The sequence below is a fragment of the Protopterus annectens genome, chromosome 12.part0 (genome assembly GCF_019279795.1).
Source record: "Protopterus annectens isolate FY-2018-M chromosome 12.part0, PAN1.0, whole genome shotgun sequence".
Lineage (NCBI taxonomy): Eukaryota > Metazoa > Chordata > Ceratodontiformes > Protopteridae > Protopterus > Protopterus annectens.
In genome coordinates, this window is record NC_056746.1 from 96736254 (window position 1) to 96763023 (window position 26770).

The following is a 26770-nucleotide window of genomic DNA, read 5'->3' on the forward strand; positions in this document are numbered from 1 at the left end:
AGTACATTAGGGATGACCTTAACACACGTTAGTCTGACGGAGCAGCACATTGACGTACATTAGGAATAACCTTAACACACGTCAGTCTGATAGAGCAGCACTGATGTATGTTAGGGATGACCTTAACACATGTCAGTCTGATGGAGCAGCATTGATGTATGTTAGGGATGACCTTAACACACGTCAGTCTGATGGAGCAACACTGACGTATGTTAGGGATGACCTAAACACATGCCAGTCTGATGGAGTAGCACACTGACATACATTAGGGATGACCTTAACACATGTCAGTCTGATGGAGCAGCACTGACGTACGTTAGGGATGACCTTAAAACATGTCAGTCTAATGAAGCAGCATTGATGTACATTAGGGATGACTGTAACACACGTCAGTCTGATGGAGCAGTACTGACATACATTAGGGATGACCTTAACACACGTCAGTCTGATGGAGCAGCACTGATGTACATTAGGGATGACCGTAACACACATCAGTCTGACGGAGCAGCACACTGACGTACATTAGGGTTGACCTTAACACACGTCAGTCAGATGGAGCTGTACTGACGTGTATTAGGGATGACCTTAACACACGTCAGTCTGACGGAGCAGCACTGACGTACGTTAGGGATGACCTTAACATACGTCAGTCTGATGGAGCGGCACTGACATACGTTAGGGATGACATTAACACGTCAGTCTGATGGAGCAGCACTGACGCACATTAGGGATAACCTTAACACAAGTCAGTCTGATGGAGCAGCACACTAACGTACGTTAGGGATGAACTTAACACACGTCAGTCTGATGGAGCAACACTGATGTACATTTGGGATGACCTTAACATATGTCAGTCTGACGGAGCAGCACTGACGTACGTTAGGGATGACCTTAGCACACGTCAGTCTGATGGAGCAACACTGATGTACGTTAGAGATGACCTTAACACACGTCAGTCTGATGGAGCAGCACTGACGTACATTAGGGAGGACCTTAACACACGTCAGTCTGACGGAGCAGCACAATGACGTACATTAGGGAGGACCTTAACACACGTCAGTCTAACGGAGCAGCACTAACGTATGTTAGGGATGACCTTAACACACGTCAGTCGGATGGAGCAGCATTGACCTATATTAGGGATGACCTTAACACAAGTCAGTCTGATGGAGCAACACACTGATGTATGTTAGGGATGAACTTAACACACGTCAGTCTGATGGAGCAGCACTGATGCACATTAGGGATGACCTTAACACAAGTCAGTCTGATGGAGCAGCACACTGACTTACTTTAGGAATGACCTTAACACACGTCAGTCTGATGGAGCAGCACTGACGTACTTTTGGGATGACCTTAGCATACATCAGTCTGATGGAGCAGCACTGACGTACGTTAGGGATGACCTTAACACATGTCAGTCTGATGGAGCAGCACTGATGTATATTAGGGATGACCTTAACACAGGTCAGTCTGATGGAGCAGCAGTGACGTACGTTAGGGATGACCTTAACACAAGTCAGTCTGATGGAGCAGCACTGACGTACATTAAGGATGACCTTAACACACGTCAGTCTGATGGAGCAGCACACTGACGTACATTAGGGATGACCTTAACACATGTCAGTGTGACGGAGCAGCACTGATGTACATTACAGAGGACCTTAACACACGTCAGTGTGATGGAGCAGCACTGATGTATCTTAGGGATGACCTTAGCACACGTCAGTCTGATGGAGCACCACTGACTTACTTTAGGGATGACCTTAACACACGTCAGTCTGATGGAGCAGCACTGATGTACGTTAGGGATGACCTTAACACACATCAGTCTGATGGAGCAGCACTGACATACATTAGAGATGACCTTAACACGTCAGTCTGATGGAGCAGCACTGACGTACTTTAGGGATGACCTTAACACACATCAGTCTGACGGAGCAGCACTGATGTACATTAGGGATGACCTTAACACATGTCAGTCTGATGGAGCAGCACTGACGTACGTTAGGGATGACCTTAACTGACGTCAGTCTGATGGAGCAGCACTGACGTATGTTAGGGATGACCTTAACACACGTCAGTCTGATGGAGCAGCACACTGACGTACGTTAGGGATGAACTTAACACACGTCAGTCTGATGGAGCAGCACTGACATATGTTAGGGATGACCTTAACACACGTCAATGTGATGGAGCAGCACTGACGTACATTAGGGAGGACCTTAACACACGTCAGTCTGATGGAGCAGCACTGATGTACTTTAGGGATGACCATAACACACGTCAGTCTGATGGAGCAGCACTGATGTACTTTAGGGATGACCATAACACACGTCAGTCTGATGGAGCAGCACTGATGTACGTTAGGGATGACCTTAACACACATCAGTCTGATGGAGCAGCACACATGTACATTAGGGATGACCTTAACACAGGTCAGTCTGATGGAGCAGCACTGACTACGTTAGGGTAACCTTAACACATGTCAGTCTGATGGAACAGCACACTGACATACATTAGGGGTGACTTTAACACACATCAGTCTGATGAAGCAGCACTGACGTACATTAAGGATGACCTTAACACACATCAGTCTGATGCAGTAGCACGGATGTATATTAGGGATGACCTTAACACACGTCAGTCTGATGGAGCAGCACTGACGTACATTAGGGATGACCTTAACACACATCAGTCTGACGGAGCAGCACTGACGTACATTAGGGATGACCTTAACACACGTCAGTCTGACGGAGCAGCACTGACATACATTAGGGATGACCTTAACACACATCAGTCTGACAGAGCAGCACTCACGTACATTAGGGATGACCTTAACACACGTCAGTCTGACGGAGCAGCACTGATGTACATTAGGGATGAGCTGAAAGAACTTGTAATAACGCAAAAGGAAACAAACAGCAATGAAAATATCTAGTCAATACCAGTCTAAAGCATATACAATGCAATAGTACTAAGGAACATGCAGTGACCTGAAAATCCAGTGCTGAAACTTTGACTATTTTGTAAAGTATGAGTTTTGTTGTGCTAACTTTATTTGTAGAGCATGCATATGTTTGCATAACATGAAAACAAAGAAGCATATTTCTGTGTCACAGATAGCCACAACAGTTTCATAGGTTCATAGATTAGTACTAGGCCAACTGCCCTTGTGGGCCATTTTAAGCCTAGCCAATTATCCCATATGAGAATCAAACCCTGCACCTTGTGTCTATAAGGTAAACACCTTACCCATTATACCAACCTCCCTCCTTTTCATTTACTGTCCAGCCGTCTTAGTCCACAAACCTTTTCACTTATGGTTAAACAACACTCTTTCCACTTGGTAAGAGATTGGCATGTCACCCACTGTTATAAACTAGTATAAAGTACTTCCATCTGGTACATAGCAAATCAGCAAACTAATGTTAAACAAAAAATGATGAAATGCGTACCATATTCTGTCTGTGGGTGGAGGAGGGATATTTACAGCCAATGTTCCAGTAAGTTCTTGTACTTCAACAGTCAGCAGCAAAGGAGTGTTGGAAACCTCTTCTATTTTTTTCTTGATGAATTCATTTTCAGTAGCCTTTTGAAAGTATTTTGATTTTGCAATCTTATCAACAAATCTGAGAATCTTTCTGCTGGTGCTTTGTCCACCTATATAGCTATGAGAAAACAAATGGTGAATGCAATAATAACAACACTGTATTAATGAATCTGTACATCAGAAAAAAATGTTATGGTTGAACCTGATGAATATTATGAAGAGCACCCATTATAATGTGCACCTTTAAAATGTATGGGATGTCAAAACGCCTTCATATTTGTAGTTCCTGAACAAATAATACTAGTTAGATTTCCTTAAGAAAGGTTTGGATCCAAAGCTATCAATGCCAATGCCCAACTACAAATAAGTAATCCACTGAAACATTACCCACTTTCATGAAATTCAGGGTCGTGAGTGGCATGGCTATTAATAAATAGAGTTTTATACCATTTGCAGACAACGTATACTCCACTTAACTATAGATGGTGGCTTGCATGTACAGCTTGAGACTTAAATTTGACAGCTTTGTCCTAGCAGAAGGCCTGGCTCTTCTGGTCTATTTTTCAGCTAAAAACAAGAATCAGCAGCATACACGTGTACTAGGAAAATAAAACTTCATGAGTATTGTGGTTAGGAAGAGGGAAATTATAGGTCCACACCTTCGTAGAAATAAACTATGTGCAAGTCGTGTATTTTTCCATTTTAAATTCCATTTAATTGCAGAAGCCATAGCAGGACCCTCTAGTCCAACTATAGGCAAAGTACAACTCTTCTCTCTTATTGTCCCTGGTACATAAGTTTAAAAAACAATATTCGTGGGGCCTTGGAATGCAAGCCTTCATCGTTTCATCTTCTTCTTCTTTAGCTTCTCTTGTCAGGAGGATTAGATTAACTGCAGTCCAGAAACAGCCGATTCTAATACAGCATGACATTTGCAGTTAAATAACGGTCACTGCAGAGAGTACAATAGATTAAGGCATAATTTAACTTCACAGAAAGACTGCTCTGTCAATATTCCCTGCAGTATTTCTCTTTGAAGTACACAGCAAATAGATTTTTTAAATTCAATTCATTTAATTAAAATCTAAGATCAATACTGATGTGAGATCGATAGTTGCAGACCCCTCTGACTGGATTTTTGAAGTGCTGAGTCTAAGTACGTGCACTTGTTCACATGAACACGTGTTCCACATGTTCTCCATGAAGAGCCCCATTCAGTGAACCTGGGTAATAGAAGGACTCAGAATTGTATACAAACCTCTGTGAGATTCATTCATGTTTAGATTCCTGATCCTTGGGGTAGAAAACATTGCATTTCTCTATTCCTCCATGCCTTTAGTATATCATACCTTTTCTGGCAAAGGTAAATATACATGACACAAATAAAATGACAGTGTTGTAAATGGTTAGTTACTGCTTTCTTAGAAAGCATGGTCATGATGGTAGCAAAATGGATAAAGGAATTTTTATAGCCAAGAAATTATTAGGCTGGCAGGTAAGAGAAAAAACTAATTGGCGATGCTAGTGTCAGCATTACCTTTGACACGGAGGGAAATTTTGCAAAGTTGGATGGCAGAAGACAAAGGAATCAAGGCAATAAGGTGGCTCGGTGGTAATACATCTGCTTCATAGCTCCAGGGTCAAGGGTTTAGTTCTGATCTTCTGTCACTATGTAGAATATGGGTGTTTTTCTGTATGGTCTTCTCTCAGGGATTTCAGTTTCCTACCATATCCCATAAACATAATTCTCAACTGTGTATAAATCATACACACACACACACACACACACACACATTTATAATATATCCATGGTGTATATTATTTTACTCGATTAAAATTCCATTGAATTACAAGTAAACAAAAAAAAAAATTCAAGTATTCGTCAAACATCCAGATCATACTACCAGGAAGTGGAAGCTAATGTGGGTCCTGCTCGCTTCTCGACATTGATGAGCGACAGCTGAAAGTTTCACTTTTATGAGACACAGATTCAACAAACTGTGTCTTAATGAATATTGTGACTCCCTATATGATTATATGTATATATTTATCTTTGCCCTTGTGGTCAGGCTGAGGTTGAAATGTGTCCACTGGCCAACCCAATTCCCACTTAAAAAATGATAAAGTACTAAACATGTGGCTAAGTAGCATGTGCACATCATATAAGTGGACTTCTGTGGCTGACAATTCCAAGTAAGTTAAGGACTACTTGAAATAATTCATTCATAATCTGGAAATGTATATATGAAATAAAACTAATCCAAGCAGGGTTATATTTTTATGAAAACCTTAGAAGTGACTTACTTTTGGATTATGCTAGCACAGTCTCTATTAACATCTTCATGAACTTCTTTATGTAGCAAAGAAGACCAACTTGCTTCAAAGTATTTGGGCTGTACAATGATGTGTCATGCCAAAAGCATTCTGTATAAGAGGCATGTGGTAGGAAAATATAGCTAGGTTTCAGGAGCAATAAAAACTAACCTCTCAGGATGGAGTTATCACAATTTATTAACACTTTAATCTTTAATTTATTACTTCATCAGAAAAACAAACAACCTTCTTCCAGAGTTTTTTATGTACAAGCACAGGACTAAATAATGCACACCATTCATATGACATCATTTGCTAATACGCATGAATCACATGGTTCATATGACATCATTTAATACTCATGAGTCACATAGTTCATATGACATAGTTTTAACCAAACATTATAAAATTCTCACATGTATAAAGATTGTTAAAAAATATTTAATAACCATTCAACATTTAAGTGTCCATTCAACCCAGGAAATGGTCAGCTCTCTACATTCCAATTTCAAATTTATGTTGCTACCTACAGAATCCAACTTGAATTGCTCAACAGCACAAAATTCAGACTTCTTACAATGAATACAATGTTCACTATGCTTAAACAAAGCATTTTTTTACCATGGGTTGAACTCATAAATATTACCATGAAGTGTACACAAGGTGTACATCTTGCGGAAACTTTTTCAAATTCAGAGACAGACCCACAGCAATGTTTTTGCAAAAAGATTTGCAGCACCATAGTGGACTGTGTCTGTGGCCATGCTAAATGCTAAATGTTAAAGAGGCTATGCTAATTAGCCATGTGCTCTCCCCAAGGAACTGCCTGTGTTGAGCCATTTACGCAGTCGAGTGATTCAGAAGATCATTTATCTGCATAATGTAGCATGGTCACTCCTAGCCACTCAAGGTAATGACCACAGCCAATGCAGTAGATGTAAGTGCTGAAAAGTTTAATGGTCAAGTAATGGGGAGGGGGGTGGAGGTATATGACTGTATATGACAGGCTGCATCTATGAGTGTATGTGTGAATGCATGCCTGCCTGGGAAGTAGCAGAAGGGGGGATCCTTGTAAGAGTCTGTGTGTGTGTGTGTGTGTGTGTGTGTGTGTGTGTGTGTGTGTGTGTGTGTGTGTGTGTGTGTGTGTGTGTGTGTGCATTTGTGTGTGTGTATGTGTGTGTATGTATATATATGTGAGTATGGGTGAATGTATGAGTGTGTCTGAAAGTGTGATTGGGTGGAAAGGGGACTGTGTGCATGTGTGTGTGTTTGTGATTGTGTGTGTGTGTGTGTGTGTGTGTGTGTGTGTGTGTGTGTGTGTGTGTGTGTGTGTGTGTGTGTGTGTGTGTGTGTGTGTGTGTGTGTGTGTGTGTGTGTGTGTGTGTGTGTGTGTGTGTGTGTGTGTGTGTGTGTGTGTGTGTGTGTGTGTGTGTGTGTGTGTGTGTGTGTGTGTGTGTGTGTGTGTGTGGAAGTGAATGGGGTGCCTGTGCTACCACGATGCACTCTCCACTGTTAACTAGTGCAGGAAGTGCTGATGTGCACTTGCACTAGTTAACAGTAATTCAGTGAATGCAGATCACCTGATAATGAGATTTTTTCCTCATTGGGGTAATTTGTCTCTGATTATAAAATACCATATTGTGGAAATATGGCCTTTTTACCCACAACCCTTTATGCAAGTGGAGGGGTATCTTATGAATCTCCGTGAAGTTTTGTTTTTTATACCAAGTAGGTTATCATAAATTACATCAGACAATCTTCTACAAAACAACTGCAGGAACAGCACTTTGCCAAATGGATCACATTTTCAGATTTACATGTAAAATACAGTAAAAGAATAATCCCAAATGTTGTATCAGTGCAAAAGCTACCTCAAAAATGGTGAAGAGCAAATAATCTTATGATGTTTACAGTCACTCAACTATTACTCAAAGATGTCACCTTTGCTAATGGATTTTCTAGCAATGTTTTGAGGTTCAATCCTTTCCTGTTAACAAATCAAGGGTAATCACCTGCTATTTTCCTAAGCTTATCATTACTGCACAAGATCTTCCAGTTAGGGGGAAGCTTTCCTCATGATCTCAGGGGAATCAGCTGAATGGGTTAAAATAAATCTTCTGTTTCAGTCACTCTGCTCTGCACTTTATTATTAGTTAGTTCCTGCTTCACAGGAGAAATCGCACAGAACCTTTTATCAAACATTACATCACTTACCTGATTAATTAAACCTAAGGTGTAATCTCTATCAGAAAACAACTGTTTCAGCACCTCTTTTTATATCTCATCCACTTACCCACTTAACAATTCATAAATAAATAAAGTAATAAACATGGCTGAGCTGCATGTGCACCTCATATATACGTGTCCTTGTGCTGCTAACAACTCCAAACAATTTAAGATCTACTTAAAATAATTCATTCATAATTTAGAAATGTAGATATGAAATAGATGTAATTCAAACAGCTTTATAATTTTTACCTCACCCAGAAAATTGACTGTTGCTTTCTGATTAAAATATTATTTAAAATCTTACTTGAAGCAAATGGATAACCTCTGTTCATGTACATTGTTTTTTTTTTCTAAAGGGAAAATGCATTTGTTAATAATGGATTATTATTTTGTAAATCATTTCTGAATAATGAAGTTACAATAAATTGAATCCATGACATAAACAGGACAGTATAGTCTCTTATAACAAGCAAGTATGCATTGCAATTCCAGCAGTAATTGCAAATGACTAAACACAGAAACTGGATTAAACATACCAGTAGGATTCAGACTAGCAATAACTAGTTAGTTTTTATTTACAATACTTCCAGTGTTATCCTCTGACATGTTTTCAGCACTGTCTTCTCACTGATCTTGTTTATCGATATCAGTTACCTACCACCTCAAAGTGGATAAACACTAGAGGCTGCAGTCTGTGTGGCACCTAATTTATATTCTCTGAAAAGTTAACTGAAACAAACACCTCTTCTTGACACTGGCTTTGACATCATGATCCCAACTCACTAAATACTTTTGGCTTGTCCAGTCCACACCTGCTTATACCATCATCAGTGACCCTAAATCCTCAAAGAAGTCCACTCTCTCACAGTTTTATTTTACCATAGCAAAACTCTAGGTGGCACACAAGATGTGTAAGCATACTACATAGACACCACATAGACACCACATACACACCACGTACACACCACATACATGCCACATACATATGACATACACACCACATACACACCACATACACACCACATCCATGCCACATACACATCACATACACACCATGTATACACCACACACATACCACATACATACCACATACACACCACATACATACCACATATGTACACACCATATACATATCATATATATACCACATACACACCAAATACACACCACATATACACCAGATAAATACCACAGATGCACCACATACACACCGCATGCATACCACATGTACACCACATACATACCATGTACACACCACATACATACCATGTACATACCGCATACACACAGCATACATACCACATACACATTGCATACACACCACATACATACCACATACACACTGCATACCTTGACCTGGCCAAAGCTTTTGACACAATGCCCCACTCAGGCATAGTAGAAAAGCTAAATAAACTGGGTATCAACCTCTATGTCACTATCTGGTTTGCCAGCTGGCTCACAGATAGGATGCAGATAATCAAAATTGGGGACGTTTCCTCCACAAAGAGACCAGTCAGCAGTGGAGTCCCCCAGGGTTCTGTGCTGGGACCTTTCTTGTTTGGTATCTACTTCTCTGAAGTAAAAGCCAATACCAAAGGGCTCTGGGTGAATAAGTTTGCAGATGACTGCAACCTAGGAGCCGTCACTGAATCCCCATAAGACTAAGCCACCCTGCAGGAAGGTTCATCCCAAATAAATAACTGGTGCCAAAATCATGGTCTGAAACTAAATAAAAAAATACATTATTGTATCCTTTGTGATATTATATATCCCATGGAATTACTACATTTACAATACACCCCTGAGAGTCGACCCAGTTATCTGGAATTTGGGAGCCTATGTAGATAGTGATCTAACATTTGGCTGACATGCATCCATTGTTGTAAGAAAGTCCTTCTATATTACACATTTTTTAGACAAAGGGATTGTGTCTAGATCTACAGAAGTTGTGTCTCACTTTTTTCAGCCCGCATTAGGCCACTCATTAAATAAAATGCTCCTTTTGGCATGTATCGGTCCAGACACATGCAACAAATGGAACGCCCACAGAGATACCTTACTAAAAGGATACAAGCCCTAAACAACATGTCTTACATTGACTGACTCACAGATCTGTCACTATATCTGGTATCCTAAAGAATGCTAAGAGGTGACCTGTGCCTGTAATACAAGGCTTCCTCCAACTCAATACTGATGGATTTACTGCACATCCGCAAGTCAAATGTCATCAGAAATACTTGGTCTAGGGATCGAAACCTCTTCTGAAACATCAGCAGAATGGCTTGGAGGGACAGGTATATCTCACAGAGGATGCTACTGCTTGGGAACAGAATCCCCATTCACAAAAACAAAGTTCATCCCTGTCCATATTCAACTGCAACTTGGATCGCTGGATGGGAAACAGAAATTTTACCCCAGACTGCCCCTTTTACTACTAATGGACAGAGGGAGCTCCTAAATGCTTTATCTCATGCATGGGTTCTCTGAAATTATCTATGGTGTGATCACAGTTATTCTCATTAGGGGTAATATATAATTAACCACCATGGGATGGGTAAGGGTGATCTTTAACCAAATGGACAGGTTAATTCAGCACAAAAAGGGAACTTGGCTATTCATAGTTTTGTGTGTTAATATTAAGTTAATAGGTTTTAGGGGGGTATTGGGTGTGTGTGTTTGTTTTTTTTGTTTGAGGACTTTCAATAAAACAAAAAGTTTTGTAAGATGTTGCATAGGCACAAATGAATATGACAAGAAACAACTGTATAAAAGATTAACCTGCCAGTCTATGCATGTAACATAAAAGCTGGAATTGGACACTTAACAAAAAAGCTGTTGCATATAAAAGGTGGGAATAATCATTTTTTAACACAATGATGCTTTCTGTAATGTCTTTAAATGTCAATTGTCTCACAGGTAAATACAAAAAAGAAAGAGTAGTGAACTATATTAAAAAATGTAGGGTGCAAATACTTATGTTAGAAGAGACGCATTTGGAAAGAACTGAACATGGGAATTTGATAAAGAAAGGTGTTCAGGATAGTTATTAAGCAGAATACCTGGGACAAAGGAAAAGAGGAGTACTTATTTTAATTGTAAGAGGAGCACCAATAGTGATAGAAGAGATTAAAAAAGATAACAGTAGATTTGTAGTACAAAGGGGCTACTGGCAAGGGAGGAGGATTACACTGGCATGCATTTACATTCCACCTAAAACTGCTGTAATGCAGCGTAAGAAAATTCTGGGAGAAATAATCAACTTTCAGCAAGGAATATTACTTATAGGTGGGGAATGGAATGTGATTTGCAGCAGTGAAGATGTGTCTGGAGGGCTCAGATGGGAAAATATTAAAAATGAGGGTACAATTTTGAAGAAATTTATGAAAAAGTTTGGCATGGAAGATGTGAATTCAGTACTAGGAGTTCAGAGTGAATTTACATATTATTCGCTAAGATACAATTTATTTATTTATTTATTTTACATTTGTTTACTGGGATAATCCTACTGGATACATGTCCATTTTCAGCGGAGGCCCGGTGAGAAAAGCTCCAGCTAGTCAATATTACATAGGTTACATAAGACGTTAGATAACACTAGAAAATGTAGACCGGCGTATTTAGTATAGAGGTTTAGTAATGTTCCCACATAGGCACTCACAAATTCTGTGGTCTGACACAATCTTAAGCAAAAGACATCAAGAAATGGAAACATAGCTTGGTTAGGAAACAAAGCTTGGTTAAGTAAATTACGTTACGATATTTACAACTTATGCTTTCAGTTGATAATTTAATCAGGGTTAGTGCAAGGGCAAAGCCAGTTTGCTTTGAGATGCTGTTTGAGGTATTTTTTAAAGAGACTTAGGGAGGATGGAAGGGTTATATGGTTTGGCAGTGAATTCCAGGTGGGATTCACCAGCAGCATTATTAGCTCTGTGGGTCTGGACCAGTAGTTTCTTGGCTGATCGTAGGGATCTCAAGTTGCTATATGGCTTAATAATATTTGTAAGTGAGGGGGTATCCTCAGGGTGGTATTGAATTTTGTGCGCTATTAGGAGTTGATTGAATTGAATTAAGTTGTTTCAGGTTCTGGCAATGATGGGTTCTATAGGTAGAGCCAGTGGCGAATCTGGCAATATGGGTGTAGCTATGTAAGAGCTTAGTTAGTTCTGATTTGTTGAGGTTTGAGAGTGCAGGTGAGACATATATAAAAGTAGAGAGTAGGTGTGATTGGGCGATTGCAGTTCTAGCCAGTGGAGTTAAAAATGTCTTATTTCTATACAGTGATCCGAGTTTCTTATTGATGGTCTGTATGGTTTTGTTGACCTGTAGGTCAAATTTAAGATTATATCTATGATAACCCCTAGAAGCTTGGTGTGGGCATCTGGGGAGATAATGGTACCATTGTTGGACATGACAGAGAACGAGAGTCTGGTGGATCTACTAGTTAGGGTGAAAAATAGAAGTTTGGTTTTATTGGGGTTCAGGAGTAGGTTTTGGTTGGTGAGCCAGTTTTCAATATTATTAAACGTATCCTGGGTTAAGATTTGCAGTTCGGATGGGGAGGTGGCTGAGCAGATCAGAGTAGAATCATCTGCGTATTGAATTCTTACCACTGGCAAGAGCTTAACCTATTATGGGTTGGGTGGTTGGCCTAATGGTTAAGGTGTTTGTCTTACAAACACAGGATACAGGGTTTGAGTCTCACAAGGGATAATTGGCTAGGCTTAAAATGGCTTGCAAGGGCAGTTAGCCTAGTACTAATCTATGAATCTATGAATCTATGAATGCAGGTAGCTTTAGGGATAGCAGTGTGAAGGTTGTTGATGAAAATAGAGAAGAGTAGTGGACCTAGTATGGAGCCTTGAGGGACACCAATTGTGAGAGGTAGCTGGCTGGACAGCTTGCTCTGCCATAATACTGCCTGTTGCCTACCAGTCAGGCAGGACTGGAACCACTGGATTGCATGCTCATTAAGAGAAACTGACTTTAGAGAAAGAATGAGAAGTTCATGGATGACCATATCAAAGGCTTTTGATAGGTCAAGAAAGAGGGCAGAGGATAGCCTATTGTCGTTCCTGTTTTGGTTTATGGCATCAGTAAAGGAAAGGAGGGCTGAGGTGGTGCTATGGTGAGGCCTGGATCCATGCTGGGAGTTGGACAGTAGGTTATTCTGTGTAAGGTATTGCATTAGTTGCTTGTGTACACATTTCTCCAGTATCTTGGCTAGTGGGGAAAGAATGGCAATGGGACTATAGTTGCATAAGTCGAAGTAGAACTTCCACCTTTATGAAGTGGGATGATGTGGGATATTTTCCAGAGGGAGGGGATAGTGCTTTAGGATAAGGTTCCGTTGATCAGGATAGATATGGGAAATGCAATGGCATCTGCAGCTATTTGTAGGTACTCTGCAGGGAGGAGGTCAGCAGAGAGGGTGATGGGTTTTAGTTTTTTTTATAAGTGTTTTGATAAAACTTGTGGATATGGGTTGGAAGCTAAACTGAGGGTTGTTAGTAGATAAATTAGAGGTGGGGTTTAAGTTTGTGGAAGTTAGTTGATTTTCTAGGGATTGGATTGTTTCAGTGAAAAAGTTGTTATAAGCATCGGCTATGGTCTCTGGGGGACTATAGGTGTGGTTGGCTGGGATTGGGGTGGTAGAATGACCTGGGTGAAGAAGTTGATTTAAGCCTGCCCAGAACTTTTGAGGGTTGTTTTGGTGTTTTTGTAACAGATTTTGGTAGAAGCTTTTTTTTATCTAGTAGAATGGATTTTTTTGTTTCATTCCTGAGTTGACGATATTTTAAGAGGTCAAGTGGGGCTTTAGCTGATCTCCAGTTGGCCCAGGCTCTATTTCTGGTTTTGATTTTTGATTTGGTATCTTTTGTGAGCCATGGTGCTGGGTTTGATCTAGTTTTTATTGTACTTGCAGGAGCATGGGAATCTAGGATACCTAGGAATTTAGTGTTAAAGTGAGCTATAGCCTCTTCTAATGGCAGATTTTTTAGTTTTTAGTTGTGACCAGTCAACTGCTTTTAGTTCATTTAGGAAAATAACAGGGTCAAAGTTTTTCCTGTCTCTAAGTGTTTTAAATTTGGTTTGGTGGGGGTTTCCTGCCTTATGTTTTATGATATAGGTTAGTAGATGGTCACTAAGGTCATCAGGGAGAGTCCCAGCTGTGTACAGCTGGGGTTGGTTATTGACTAGGATCCAGTCTATGATACTTTCCCTGTTGGTAGGGTTGTTTATTCTGGTGGGAGAGGTTATGGTCTGTTTAAACCCAGACAAGTTCATAGGGGGGTGGGGTTCACAGGAGCAGGGGTGCCAATCAGTATTGAAGTCGCCAATAACTATGGTTTCTTGGGGATAGGTACTGGATAACCAGTAAAGGATATCCTCTAGGGTGTTAATGTTGTTGCCTGGTGGAATATATGCACAGATTATGTACAAACATTTATTATTGTTGACCTGTAGTTTTGTTATGAGAAGTTCTGCATTGCTGAATTGGGGTGGTTGAATGGTTTCTCTATTGACTGTTAGAGTATTTTTGTCAAGGACTGCTATCCCACCTCCTTTCCTTGTAGTGTGGTCTAGCCGGTGAATATTATAGCCTGGAGGTAGTATCTCATTGTCAGTAGTACTGGGTTAGTACGGTCTAACCGGTGAATATTATAGCCTGGAGGTAGTATCTCATTGTGAGTAGTACTAGGTTAGTACAGTCTAACCGGTGAATATTATATCCTGGAGGTAGTATCTCATTGTCAGTAGTACTAGGTTAGTACGGTTTAACCGGTGAATATTGTATCCTGGAGGTAGTATCTCATTATCAGTAGTACTAGGTTAGTACGGTATAACCAGTGAATATTATATCCTGGAGGTAGTATCTGATTATCAGTAGTACTAGGTTAGTACGGTCTAACCGGTGAATATTATATCCTGGAGGTAGTATCTCATTATCAATAGTACTAGGTTAGTATGTTCTAACTGGTGAATATTGTATCCTGGAGGAAGTATCTCATTATCAGTAGCACTAGGTTAGTACGGTCTAACCAGTGAATATTATATCCTGGAGGTAGTATCGCATTATCAGTAGTACTAGGTTAGTATGGTCTAACCGGTGAATATTATATCCTGGAGGTAGTATCTCATTATCAGTAGTACTAGGTTACTACGGTCTAACCGGTGAATATTATATCCTGAAGGTAGTATCTCATTATCAGTAGTACTAGGTTAGTACGGTCTAACCGGTGAATATTATATCATGGAGGTAGTATCTCATTATCAGTAGTACTAGGTTAGTATAGTCTAACCAGTGAATATTATATCCTGGAGGTAGTATCTCATTATCAGTAGTACTAGGTTAGTACGGTCTAACCGGTGAATATTGTATCCTGGAGGTAGTATCTCATTGTCAGTAGTACTAGGTTAGTACGGTCTAACCGGTGAATATTGTATACTGGAGGTAGTATTTCATTATCAGTAGTACCAGGTTAGTATGGTATAACCAGTGAATATTATATCTAGGCGGTATTATCTCATTATCAGTAGTACTAGGTTAGTATGGTCTAACCGGTGAATATTATATCCTGGAGGTAGTATCTCATTATCAGTAGTACTAGGTTAGTACGGTCTAACCGGTGAATATTGCATCCTGGAGGTAGTATCTCATTATCAGTAGTACTAGGTTAGTACGGTCTAACCGGTGAATATTATATCCTGGTGGTAGTATCTCATTATCAGTAGTACTAGGTTAGTACAGTCCAACCAGTGAATATTATATCCTGGAGGTAGTATCTCATTATCAGTAGTACTAGGTTAGTACGGTCTAACCAGTGAATATTATATCCTGGAGGTAGTATCGCATTATCAGTAGTACTAGGTTAGTATGGTCTAACCGGTGAATATTACATCCTGGAGGTAGGTTCTCATTATCAGTAGTACTAGGTTACTACAGTCTAACCGGTGAATATTGTATCCTGGAGGTAGTATCTCATTGTCAGTAGTACTAGGTTAGTACGGTCTAACCGGTGAATATTATATCCTGGAGGTAGTATCTCATTATCAGTAGTACTAGGTTAGTATGGTCTAACCAGTGAATATTATATCCTGGAGGTAGTATCTCATTATCAGTAGTACTAGGTTAGTACGGTCTAACCAGTGAATATTGTATCCTGGAGGTAGTATCTCATTATCAGTAGTACTAGGTTAGTTTGGTCTAACCGGTGAATATTATATCCTGGAGATAGTATCTCATTATCAGTAGTACTAGGTTAGTACGGTCTAACCGGTGAATATTGTATCCTGGAGGTAGTATCTCATTGTCAGTAGTACTAGGTTAGTACGGTCTAACCGGTGAATATTATATCCTGGAGGTAGTATCTCATTATCAGTAGTACTAGGTTAGTATGGTCTAACCGGTGAATATTGTATCCTGGAGGTAGTATCTCATTATCAGTAGTACTAGGTTAGTACGGTCTAACCGGTGAATATTGTATCCTGGAGGTAGTATCTCATTATCAGTAGTACTAGGTTAGTATGGTCTGACCAGTGAATATTGTATCCTGGAGGTAGGTTCTCATTATCAGTAGTACTAGGTTAGTACGGTCTAACCGGTGAATATTATATCCTGGAGGTAGTATCTCATTATCAGTAGTACTAGGTTAGTACGGTCTAACCAGTGAATATTATATCCTGGAGGTAGTATCTCATTATCAGTAGTACTAGGTTAGTATGGTCTAACCGGTGAATATTATATCCTGGAGGTAGTATCTCATTATCAGTAGTACTAGGTTAGTACGGTCTATCCGGTGAATATTGTATCCTGGAGGTAGTATTTCATTATCAGTAGTACTAGGTTAGTACGGTCTAACTGGTGAATATTTTATCCTGGAGGTAGTATCTCATTATCAGCAGTACTAGGTTAGTATGGTCTAACCGGTGAATATTGTATCCTGGAGGTAGTATCTCATTATCAGTAGTACTAGGTTAGTACGGTCTAACCGGTGAGTATTATATCCTGGAGGTAGTATCCCATTATCAGTAGTACTAGGTTAGTATGGTATAACCGGTGAATATTATATCCTGGAGGTAGTATCTCATTATCACTAGTACTAGGTTAGTATGGTCTAACTGGTGAATATTATATCCTGGAGGTAGTATCTCATTGTCAGTAGTACTAGGTTAGTACGGTCTAACTGGTGAATATTGTATCCTAGAGGTAGTATCTCATTGTCAGTAGTACTAGGTTAGTACGGTCTAACTGGTGAATATTGTATCCTGGAGGTAGTATCTCATTATCAGTAGTACTAGGTTAGTACAGTCTAACCGGTGAATATTATGTCCTGGAGGTAGTATCTCATTATCAGTAGTACTAGGTTAGTACGGTATAACCGGTGAATATTATATCCTGGAGGTAGTATCTCATTATCAGTAGTACTAGGTTAGTATGGTCTAACAGGTGAATATTATATCCTGGAGGTAGTATCCCATTATCAGTAGTACTAGGTTAGTACGGTCTAACCGGTGAATATTATATCCTAGAGGTAGTATCTCATTATCAGTAGTACTAGGTTAGTATGGTCTAACCGATGAATATTATAGCCTGGAGGTAGTATCTCATTATCAGTAGTACTAGGTTAGTATGGTCTAACCAGTGAATATTATATCCTGGAGGTAGTATCTCATTATCAGTAGTACTAGGTTAGTACGGTCTAACCAGTGAATATTATATCCTGGAGGTAGTATCTCATTATCAGTAGTACTAGGTTAGTACGGTCTAACCGGTGAATATTATATCCTGGAGGTAGTATCTCATTATCAGTAGTACTAGGTTAGTACGGTCTAACCGGTGAATATTATATCCTGGAGGTAGTATCTCATTATCAGTAGTACTAGGTTAGTATGGTCTAACCGGTGAATATTATATCCTGGAGGTAGTATCTCATTATCAGTAGTACTAGGTTAGTACAGTCTAACCGGTGAATATTATATCCTGGAGGTGGTATCTCATTATCAGTAGTACTAGGTTAGTACGGTCTAATCGTTGAATATTATATCCCGGAGGTAGTATCTCATTGTCAGTAGTACTAGGTTAGTACGGTATAACTGGTGAATATTATATCCTGGAGGTAGTATCTCATTGTCAGTAGTACTAGGTTAGTACGGTCTAACCAGTGAATATTGTATCCTGGAGGTAGTATCTCATTATCAGTAGTAATAGGTTAGTACGGTCTAACCGGTGAATATTGTATCCTGGAGGTAGTATCTCATTATCAGTAGTACTAGGTTAGTACGGTCTAATCGGTGAATATTATATCCTGGAGGTAGTATCTCATTATCAGTAGTACTAGGTTAGTACGGTCTAACCGGTGAATTTTATATCCTGGAGGTAGTATCTCATTGTCAGTAGTACTAGGTTAGTACGGTCTAACCAGTGAATATTATATCCTGGAGGTAATATCTCATTATCAGTAGTACTAGGTTAGTACGGTCTAACTGGTGAATATTATAATCCAATCCAATCCAAAAACAGAAGCACAACGGTCTTGAACAACAACCAAACAGGAATCTTCAACCACCTGCGTCTTTATTAGGAGAACAGGCAACAAGGATTCATAACTTAGTGCTTTCACCCTTAAAGTAAGGGCAACATCAGAGTTATACTCCATCTTAAAAATCACATGTTTAAATAGCAAAAACTAATAAACACACCCCCCCAACAACCAATGACAACTAAATAAAGTTTTCAATCGAACTTAATAGTACTTAAATATTTTCACAAATTGTTGAAACACATATCCTAATGTCCTATAAAAATATATACTAATATACATTAGTGTTTATAAATTTAAAAACACATGAAATACCAATGCAAAAATAACTAATGTCAAATTGTCAACAGTCTTGTAAACAATTTAGTGCTCCCAGGTAAAAACAGAGAAGCATCTTCAAAATATAAAATTTTTTCTTGGCATAAACAGTTTGCACCAGTAATAAAACAGAACACATTATCCATAAAATAGGTAAAATAAAATCCATATACTAGAATAAATTGGTTAACTGTTAACTATAATTTATATCAGTTATAAAGGGAATAGATGTTTAAACATTAAATCAAATCATCTGTGCTCTATATTTCAAAATACCTGACAATGAAATATATTCATTGATACCTGGTGGCTTAGACACATTTAACCTGAGCTGCCATAAGCATTCCTTAACTTCTAATAAAGTCTCAGCGTCCCCACCATTCTCCCTATAAGGTACCCTGTCAATTATAAAAAACAGAAATCTTTTGAAATTTTTACAATTAGTACTATGTGCATAAAGTGCATTTGTAGTTTTTCTATTCCTGATGTCTCTGTTGTGTTCTAAAATTCTGCACCTCAATTTCCTAATAGTCTTACCCACATAGAATGTTGTACAACTTAAGCACGTTGCAAGATATACAACCATTTTGGTGTTGCAATTGTCAAAGCCAGGACTCCCTATAGTTTTGTTGTAATTATATACTGTAACATAGGGTCCATTGTTTATATACTTGCATGTACTACAAAACCCACATTTACTCATCTTGGAGTGTTTGTACATGTTTTGGTGATCAAAACTTTCCATGATTTCCTTAAGGTTTTTACCCCTACTAAATGTAAAGGTAGGTGAAGCACCTAAAACCTTAACAACTTCGTTAGAAAGTACCCCTACCCAAGCATCCTGAATAATATTCATTATATGGGGACTGTCTGCGTTGTAAGGTAAAACCATACAGTGTTTCGTCATTCTCATTCGAGTATTATCCTTGTTAACTTTGGGCAGACCTGTTTTTAGAATCGGTTAATATATAGTGTGTCTCTTTAACGCCACGTCATTTTTAATTGAAATCATTGTATCGTAAGGATAACCTCTTTCCTGCAACATATCTATTAAGTTAATGATTTCTCTCTCGTAAATGGTGTCATCACTAATGAGCCTGGACAGTCTCACCATTTGCCCCTTTATGATATTTTTCTTCTGAAATAAAGGGTGGCAACTTTGAAAATGAAGAAAAGAGTGTGAAAAAGTCTTCTTACGATAAATGCTTGAAATTAAGGTCTTATTCAGTCTGTCCTTAATTAACATTATATCCAAAAATTCACATTTGTCATGGTGCATTTTATGCGTAAACCTTAGGAAAGAGGTACTATTATTAAGAACTTCAACAAAATCAATGATATCTTTTTCATTGCCCTTCCAAAATATTAAAATATCATCTAAAAAGCGTACATATAGCACTGTATTCTGTTTAAATGTAGGAGAAGTAATAACATGATCACTCTCCCAGTCAACCAGTACTAAATTAGCATAAAGTGGGGCACATTTTGCCCCCATTGCTACACCAGTAATCTGCTTGAAGTAATCTCCGTCAAAGGTTATAAAATTGTTGTTGAGAACCATATCAAGTAAATGAACCAACAAGTTCTGTTTCACTACATGTTGCGTAGTTACTTTGTTCAAACTATTCCTAAACATTTCTATTCCTAAATCGTTGGGAATAACTGAAAACAAGTTGATGACATCAATTGTCAAAAAAATATAGTTCTCATCCCATGGAGTAGTTCTAATGACATCTAAACAGTGCCAGGAATCTTTCAACACCTGTGGGGCCCTGTCACAGATATCTTTACAATGAAAATCTATAAATGCAGCCATTGTTTCAGTTTTTGAGCCTTTTGCCGATACAATTGGACAAAATGGTGGATTGGCAATAAATTTATGTACTTTAGGTATACCAAATATGGAGGGAATAACTGGTAAGTTCACTGTTAGGAATTCATATTCATCCTTGTCCAGTATTCCCTCCATAAACCACTCATAAATTTGCCAATCCAGCTTCGTGTATGCCTTGTAGACGTCATACTTTGATACTCTCAAATAGGTAGATGTATCATTCAACAATTCCGTCATACAACTACTATAATCAGTTTGAGTCATAGTAACAACTCCCCCACCCTTATCTGGTTTCATCACCCTATGTGTATCTGAAGAGGTTAATTTTTGTAAACAAAACCTCTCACCATGGGTGAGGTTATCATTCCAGTTGTTATTATGTTTAAAATACCTCCTTAAATATGTTTCACATATCTGTTCAAATATATGAATATTAGGGTTAGACGGGGGAATAAATGTACTTTTTCTCTTTAACAATGGCGTATAGTACATAGGTTGACTTCCCTGATTAGAAAAAAACATTTTTAAACTTAATTCTCTAGAAAACAATTTCAAAGATACCAAAATTTTAGCTATATCATGTTTAAAAGACGGAACAAAAGTAAATCCTCTAGCACATAAACTAATAAAATCATTGCTAAGTACTAGTTCACTATAATTGTAGATACAAAAATTCCATTTTTTAATTATATTGACTTGATAATCCTGCTTAGCATGTGTTAATTCATTAGACACATTGATTACATGGGTAAAGATATCATTATTACACCCTAAATCAAGGGCGTCAACATCATTGTCAACAGGTACAACTGTATTCCACATGTTAAAATTATCGTCAACAGTACTGTCTCTACTAGTGGGGAAAGAACACATAATGTCATTTGATATAGATAAAAGCTCATAATTGTTAATTCCAAGACTGTCATCATGGTCTCTGTCAGCAATCGAATTGCATTGGCAAGGTTCGTTTAATTGTAACGTCTTGACCAGTTCTGTCTGTTCTGTTGGTTGGTAACCCTGCCCATATTCGAATGAGCAGTTGTACCCGCAAACTGTCTTTCCCGAATCCATTCCGAACGCCTTAATGGCAGGGGTTCTAAAAAAGCTCCCTGTTCGTCAAGCAATTCGGAATCTGAAGTGCCCTCAGTGAATTCATCATGAGCTTTTGATATATAAGATGTAGTGCGCCCATAAGGTGCGTTTAGTCCCAATTGATTATCGTGAAGCACTTTATATGATTTAAAGTGTGAATACGCTTTGTTCTCAGCATAATCATGCTTATCTCTGTTAAGCTTGTTATATTTAATGTCAAAACCTTTTTTCACAAATGCTTCAGCATCACTAAGTATGCGTTCATATTTCTGCTTATTACACTCAAACAATAAATCCTTGGTAATATTATTGTTCAGCACAGCTAATTCATCTTTAAGCTTAACTAGTTTATCAGTATTGTTGCGTATAATAAGCTTCATTTAATTTATACCTGTATTGTCAAACAATGCCAGTAGTTCTTGAAAAATCTCAGTATCCAGCTCGAAACCCGTGGGTAACCTAAATACCCTTAAGCCCTTCGGCACTTGCTTCAGTTCGATAGATTTTTCTAAAAAAACATTGTCCATTTGTAGAGCCTTGTAACGTCGCAACCCCTTCCCTATATTATAGCCAGGAGGTAGTATCTCATTATCAGTAGTACTAGGTTAGTATGGTCTAACCAGTGAATATTATATCCTGGAGGTAGTATCTCATTATCAGTAGTACTAGGTTAGTATGGTCTAACCGGTGAATATTATATCCTGGAGGTAGTATCTCATTATCAGTAGTACTAGGTTAGTATGGTCTAACCGGTGAATATTGTATCCTGGAGGTAGTATCTCATTATCAGTAGTACTAGGTTAGTATGGTCTAACCGGTGAATATTATATCCTGGAGGTAGTATCTCATTATCAGTAGTACTAGGTTAGTATGGTCTAACGGTGAATATTATATCCTGGAGGTAGTATCTCATTATCAGTAGTACTAGGTTAGTATGGTCTAACCGGTGAATATTATATCCTGGAGGTAGTATCTCATTATCAGTAGTACTAGGTTAGTATGGTCTAACCGGTGAATATTGTATCCTGGAGGTAGTATCTCATTATCAGTAGTACTAGGTTAGTATGGTCTAACCAGTGAATATTATATCCTGGAGGTAGTATCTCATTATCAGTAGTACTAGGTTAGTATGGTCTAACCGGTGAATATTATATCCTGGAGGTAGTATCTCATTATCAGTAGTACTAGGTTAGTATGGTCTAACCGGTGAATATTGTATCCTGGAGGTAGTATCTCATTATCAGTAGTACTAGGTTAGTATGGTCTAACCGGTGAATATTGTATCCTGGAGGTAGTATCTCATTATCAGTAGTACTAGGTTAGTATGGTCTAACCAGTGAATATTATATCCTGGAGGTAGTATTGCATTATCAGTAGTACTAGTTTAGTATGGTCTAACCGGTGAATATTATATCCTGGAGGTAGTATCTCATTATCAGTAGTACTAGGTTAGTGTGGTCTAACCGGTGAATATTGTATCCTGGAGGTAGTATCGCATTATCAGTAGTACTAGGTTAGTACGGTCTAACCAGTGAATATTATATCCTGGAGGTAGTATCTCATTATCAGTAGTACTAGGTTAGTACGGTCTAACCAGTGAATATTATATCCTGGAGGTAGTATCGCATTATCAGTAGTACTAGGTTAGTATGGTCTAACCGGTGAATATTATATCCTGGAGGTAGTATCTCATTATCAGTAGTACTAGGCTAGTACGGTCTAACTGGTGAATATTATATCCTGGAGGTAGTATCTCATTATCAGTAGCACTAGGTTAGTACAGTCTAACTGGTGAATATTGTATCCTGGAGGTAATATCTCATTATCAGTAGTACTAGGTTAGTACGGTCTAACCAGTGAATATTATATCCTGGAGGTAGTATCTCATTATCAGTAGTACTAGGTTAGTACGGTCTAACCGGTGAATATTGTATCCTGGAGGTAATATCTCATTATCAGTAGTACTAGGTTAGTACGGTCTAACCAGTGAATATTATATCCTTGAGGAAGTATCTCATTATCAGTAGTACTAGGTTAGTACGGTCTAACCGGTGAATATTATATCCTGGAGGTAGTATCTCATTATCAGTAGTACTAGGTTAGTATGGTATAACCAGTGAATATTATATCCTGGAGGTAGTATCTCATTATCACTAGTACTAGGTTAGTACAGTCTAACCGGTGAATATTATATCCTGGAGGTAGGTTTTCATTATCAGTAGTACTAGGTTAGTATGGTCTAACCGGTGAATATTGTATCCTGGAGGTAGTATCTCATTATCAGTAGTACTAGGTTAGTACAGTCTAACTGGTGAATATTATATCCTGGAGGTAGTATCTCATTATCAGTAGTACTAGGTTAGTACGGTCTAACCGGTGAATATTATATCCTGGAGGTAGTATCTCATTATCAGTAGTACTAGGTTAGTACGGTCTAACCAGTGAATATTATAGCCTGGAGGTAGTATCTCATTATCAGTAGTACTAGGTTAGTATGGTCTAACTGGTGAATATTATATCCTGGAGGTAGTATCTCATTATCAGTAGTACTAGGTTAGTACAGACTAACCAGTGAATATTATATCCTGGAGGTATCATTTCATTAACAGTAGTACTAGGTTAGTATGGTCTAACCGGTGAATATTATAGCCAGGAGGCAGTATCTCATTATCAGTAGTACTAGGTTAGTATGGTCTAACCGGTGAATATTGTATCCTGGAGGTAGTATCTCATTGTCAGTAGTATTTGGTTTTAACCAGGTTTTCATAAGGCACATAATGTCTGGGGATTGGGTTGCTAGGATGGCGTGTTGGTTGGGAATTTTATTGTTGATACTTCTAATATTTAGGTGAAATGCAAGGAGGGAACCAGTGGGAGGAGAAAGAGGTAGCTTGACTGTGGGGGTTGTCGTAGGGGAGTGAAGGGTATTGGGTGTGTGTGGGCCAGGGTTGGGATGAATGTCTCCATGTATTATTAGGTTATAGTGACAGGATACATGAAGCCTTAGGAGTTTATTTATAAGTTTTATATAGTCTTTGTCTTTGGGATTATGTTTAGTAGCTTTATAGGGTTGATATTTCGTTGAGGGTGGTAGGTTGGGTGTGCAGAGGATGATAAAGTGTTTGGTGTTATGTGTAAAGTCATAGGTGACTGTTTGACCATTTGGGTAGTGAATACCATGGTTAAGTTTTTGTTCATAGGCAGTAGGGTGGTGAAATAGAAGTAGTAGGGGCAGTAAGGTAATTAGTATTATTTTACTTGTTTGCATTTTGTAAGGGGGCGGGCCAACTATGATGGTTGGTTATGGTAACAGGGTGTGGTGGAAAGGAAGAGAAGGAAATGGGTCAAGGGGAGGGGTTTGTGGTGATGTAAGGGGCACGGACTGGTAAGTAGCACAAGGGGAGTGGCTAAACTTGGTTTAAATCTAGCAGTAGTGGGAGCGGGTGGAAACTGGGAGCAGGGAGAGGAGCGTCGCAGGGCTAACACTGACTCTAAGTGCTTCCCTAGGCTTTGGTAAGTATGGTGGCATTTAAAACTGACTGTGTTTGGCCTGTTTCATTACACTGTTTCTGAAATAATTTTATGTTGCACCAAATAATAGACAGATGCTTAGTCTTAATTTTATACACTTGCAGGATATCTCATTAACTGCAGGGTATAATTTGAGAGCTATGTGTGGGAGAGCAGAGTGAAATCACAATTATTATGTTAGGTTTAGGAAATAGGGTTAGAAAATATTGTTAGACTACACTGGGGCAAACCAGTGACTTTAAACAGCATGGAGATGGCCAGATTACTATGGGAAACAGCCTACATGGTGCTTTTAGACCCAGGTCAGCAGTATACAGTACAAAGGATTTTTTTAGTACAGTGTAGGGTATTAAACTTATCTTATTGTTGGTTGGACCTCAGAAACTTGTATGAGGGTAGAGTTTCCCAGGGTAGTATCCTTTCAGGCAGGAAGATCTTTTACTTAGTTAGCTCAAGGGGGTCTGCCTAGAAACAAAATATATTAGGAGTAAAAATATTTTTACTAGGAGTAAAAAGGAGTAAAAAATATTTTTTATTAGGAGTAAAAATATATTAGGAGTAAAAATCTACAAAAACTAGGATAAAATTAAAAAGGAGTTTAAAAATGGGGTGGAAATAAAATAAAGAGCGATATGGTTAAGAAGCAATAAGAATTATTTAGAGGGACTGACAAATGTTAAAAGTATTCCAGAATAAGGGGGCTCTCACAGAACAAAAAGAGGAGCAACTACAGAATGCTAAAGAGAAAGTAAGGCATCACCTCGATAATAGGTTCATAGGTTGGTACTAGGCTATCAGCCCTAGGGCCTATACAAGCCTAGCCATAACAATTCCTTGGCTATTTCTTCCCACACTATTTACTTCCCTGGACCCCTGTCTAGCAGGGTGACTGACGTGATCCCCGGGGTGAATTTCCTTTCTCCAATCCAATCGTCAAGGTTCCTTTTGAAGAGAACCAAAGAGGCACTCTGCTTGACATGTATGGGCAATCTATTCCAGAGTCTGGGGAGTCTCTGGGTCAGGAATCTATCCCTCCAGCATGTTTTGTTTATTGTGATGACAAGGTTTAGATCCCTGGAGCATGTGGCTCTGAGGGATTGGGATTTCTTTAAGTGTAGCATGTCCAACAGCTCTGGGTTTGACATGGCCTTGTATGTTAAGCAGAGATCGCCTCTGAGTAGACGATATGTGACAGAGTATAGCTGGAGTTTTTTAAGGTGGTCAGCGTAGGGCATCTGCTTTAGGCCTGTAATTCTTTGAGGTACATACCAAATGGGGCGTTGTATTCTATAATGGGTCTAATGAGGGATGAGTACAGTGGGACAATGACCTCCTTTTTTCTGGATGAAAAGCCCT

General features: G+C 38.8%; 1 protein-coding gene across 1 annotated transcript in view; it reads right to left on the bottom strand.

Moving 5' to 3' along the window:
* Positions 1-26770, bottom strand: part of LOC122816372 (testis-expressed protein 2-like) — a 434050-nt gene that overhangs the window by 99267 nt on the left and 308013 nt on the right. The window contains exon 10 of the mRNA XM_044089116.1: positions 3459-3671. Coding sequence (XP_043945051.1) covers positions 3459-3671 — 213 coding nt within the window. The remainder of the gene's footprint in view (positions 1-3458; positions 3672-26770) is intronic.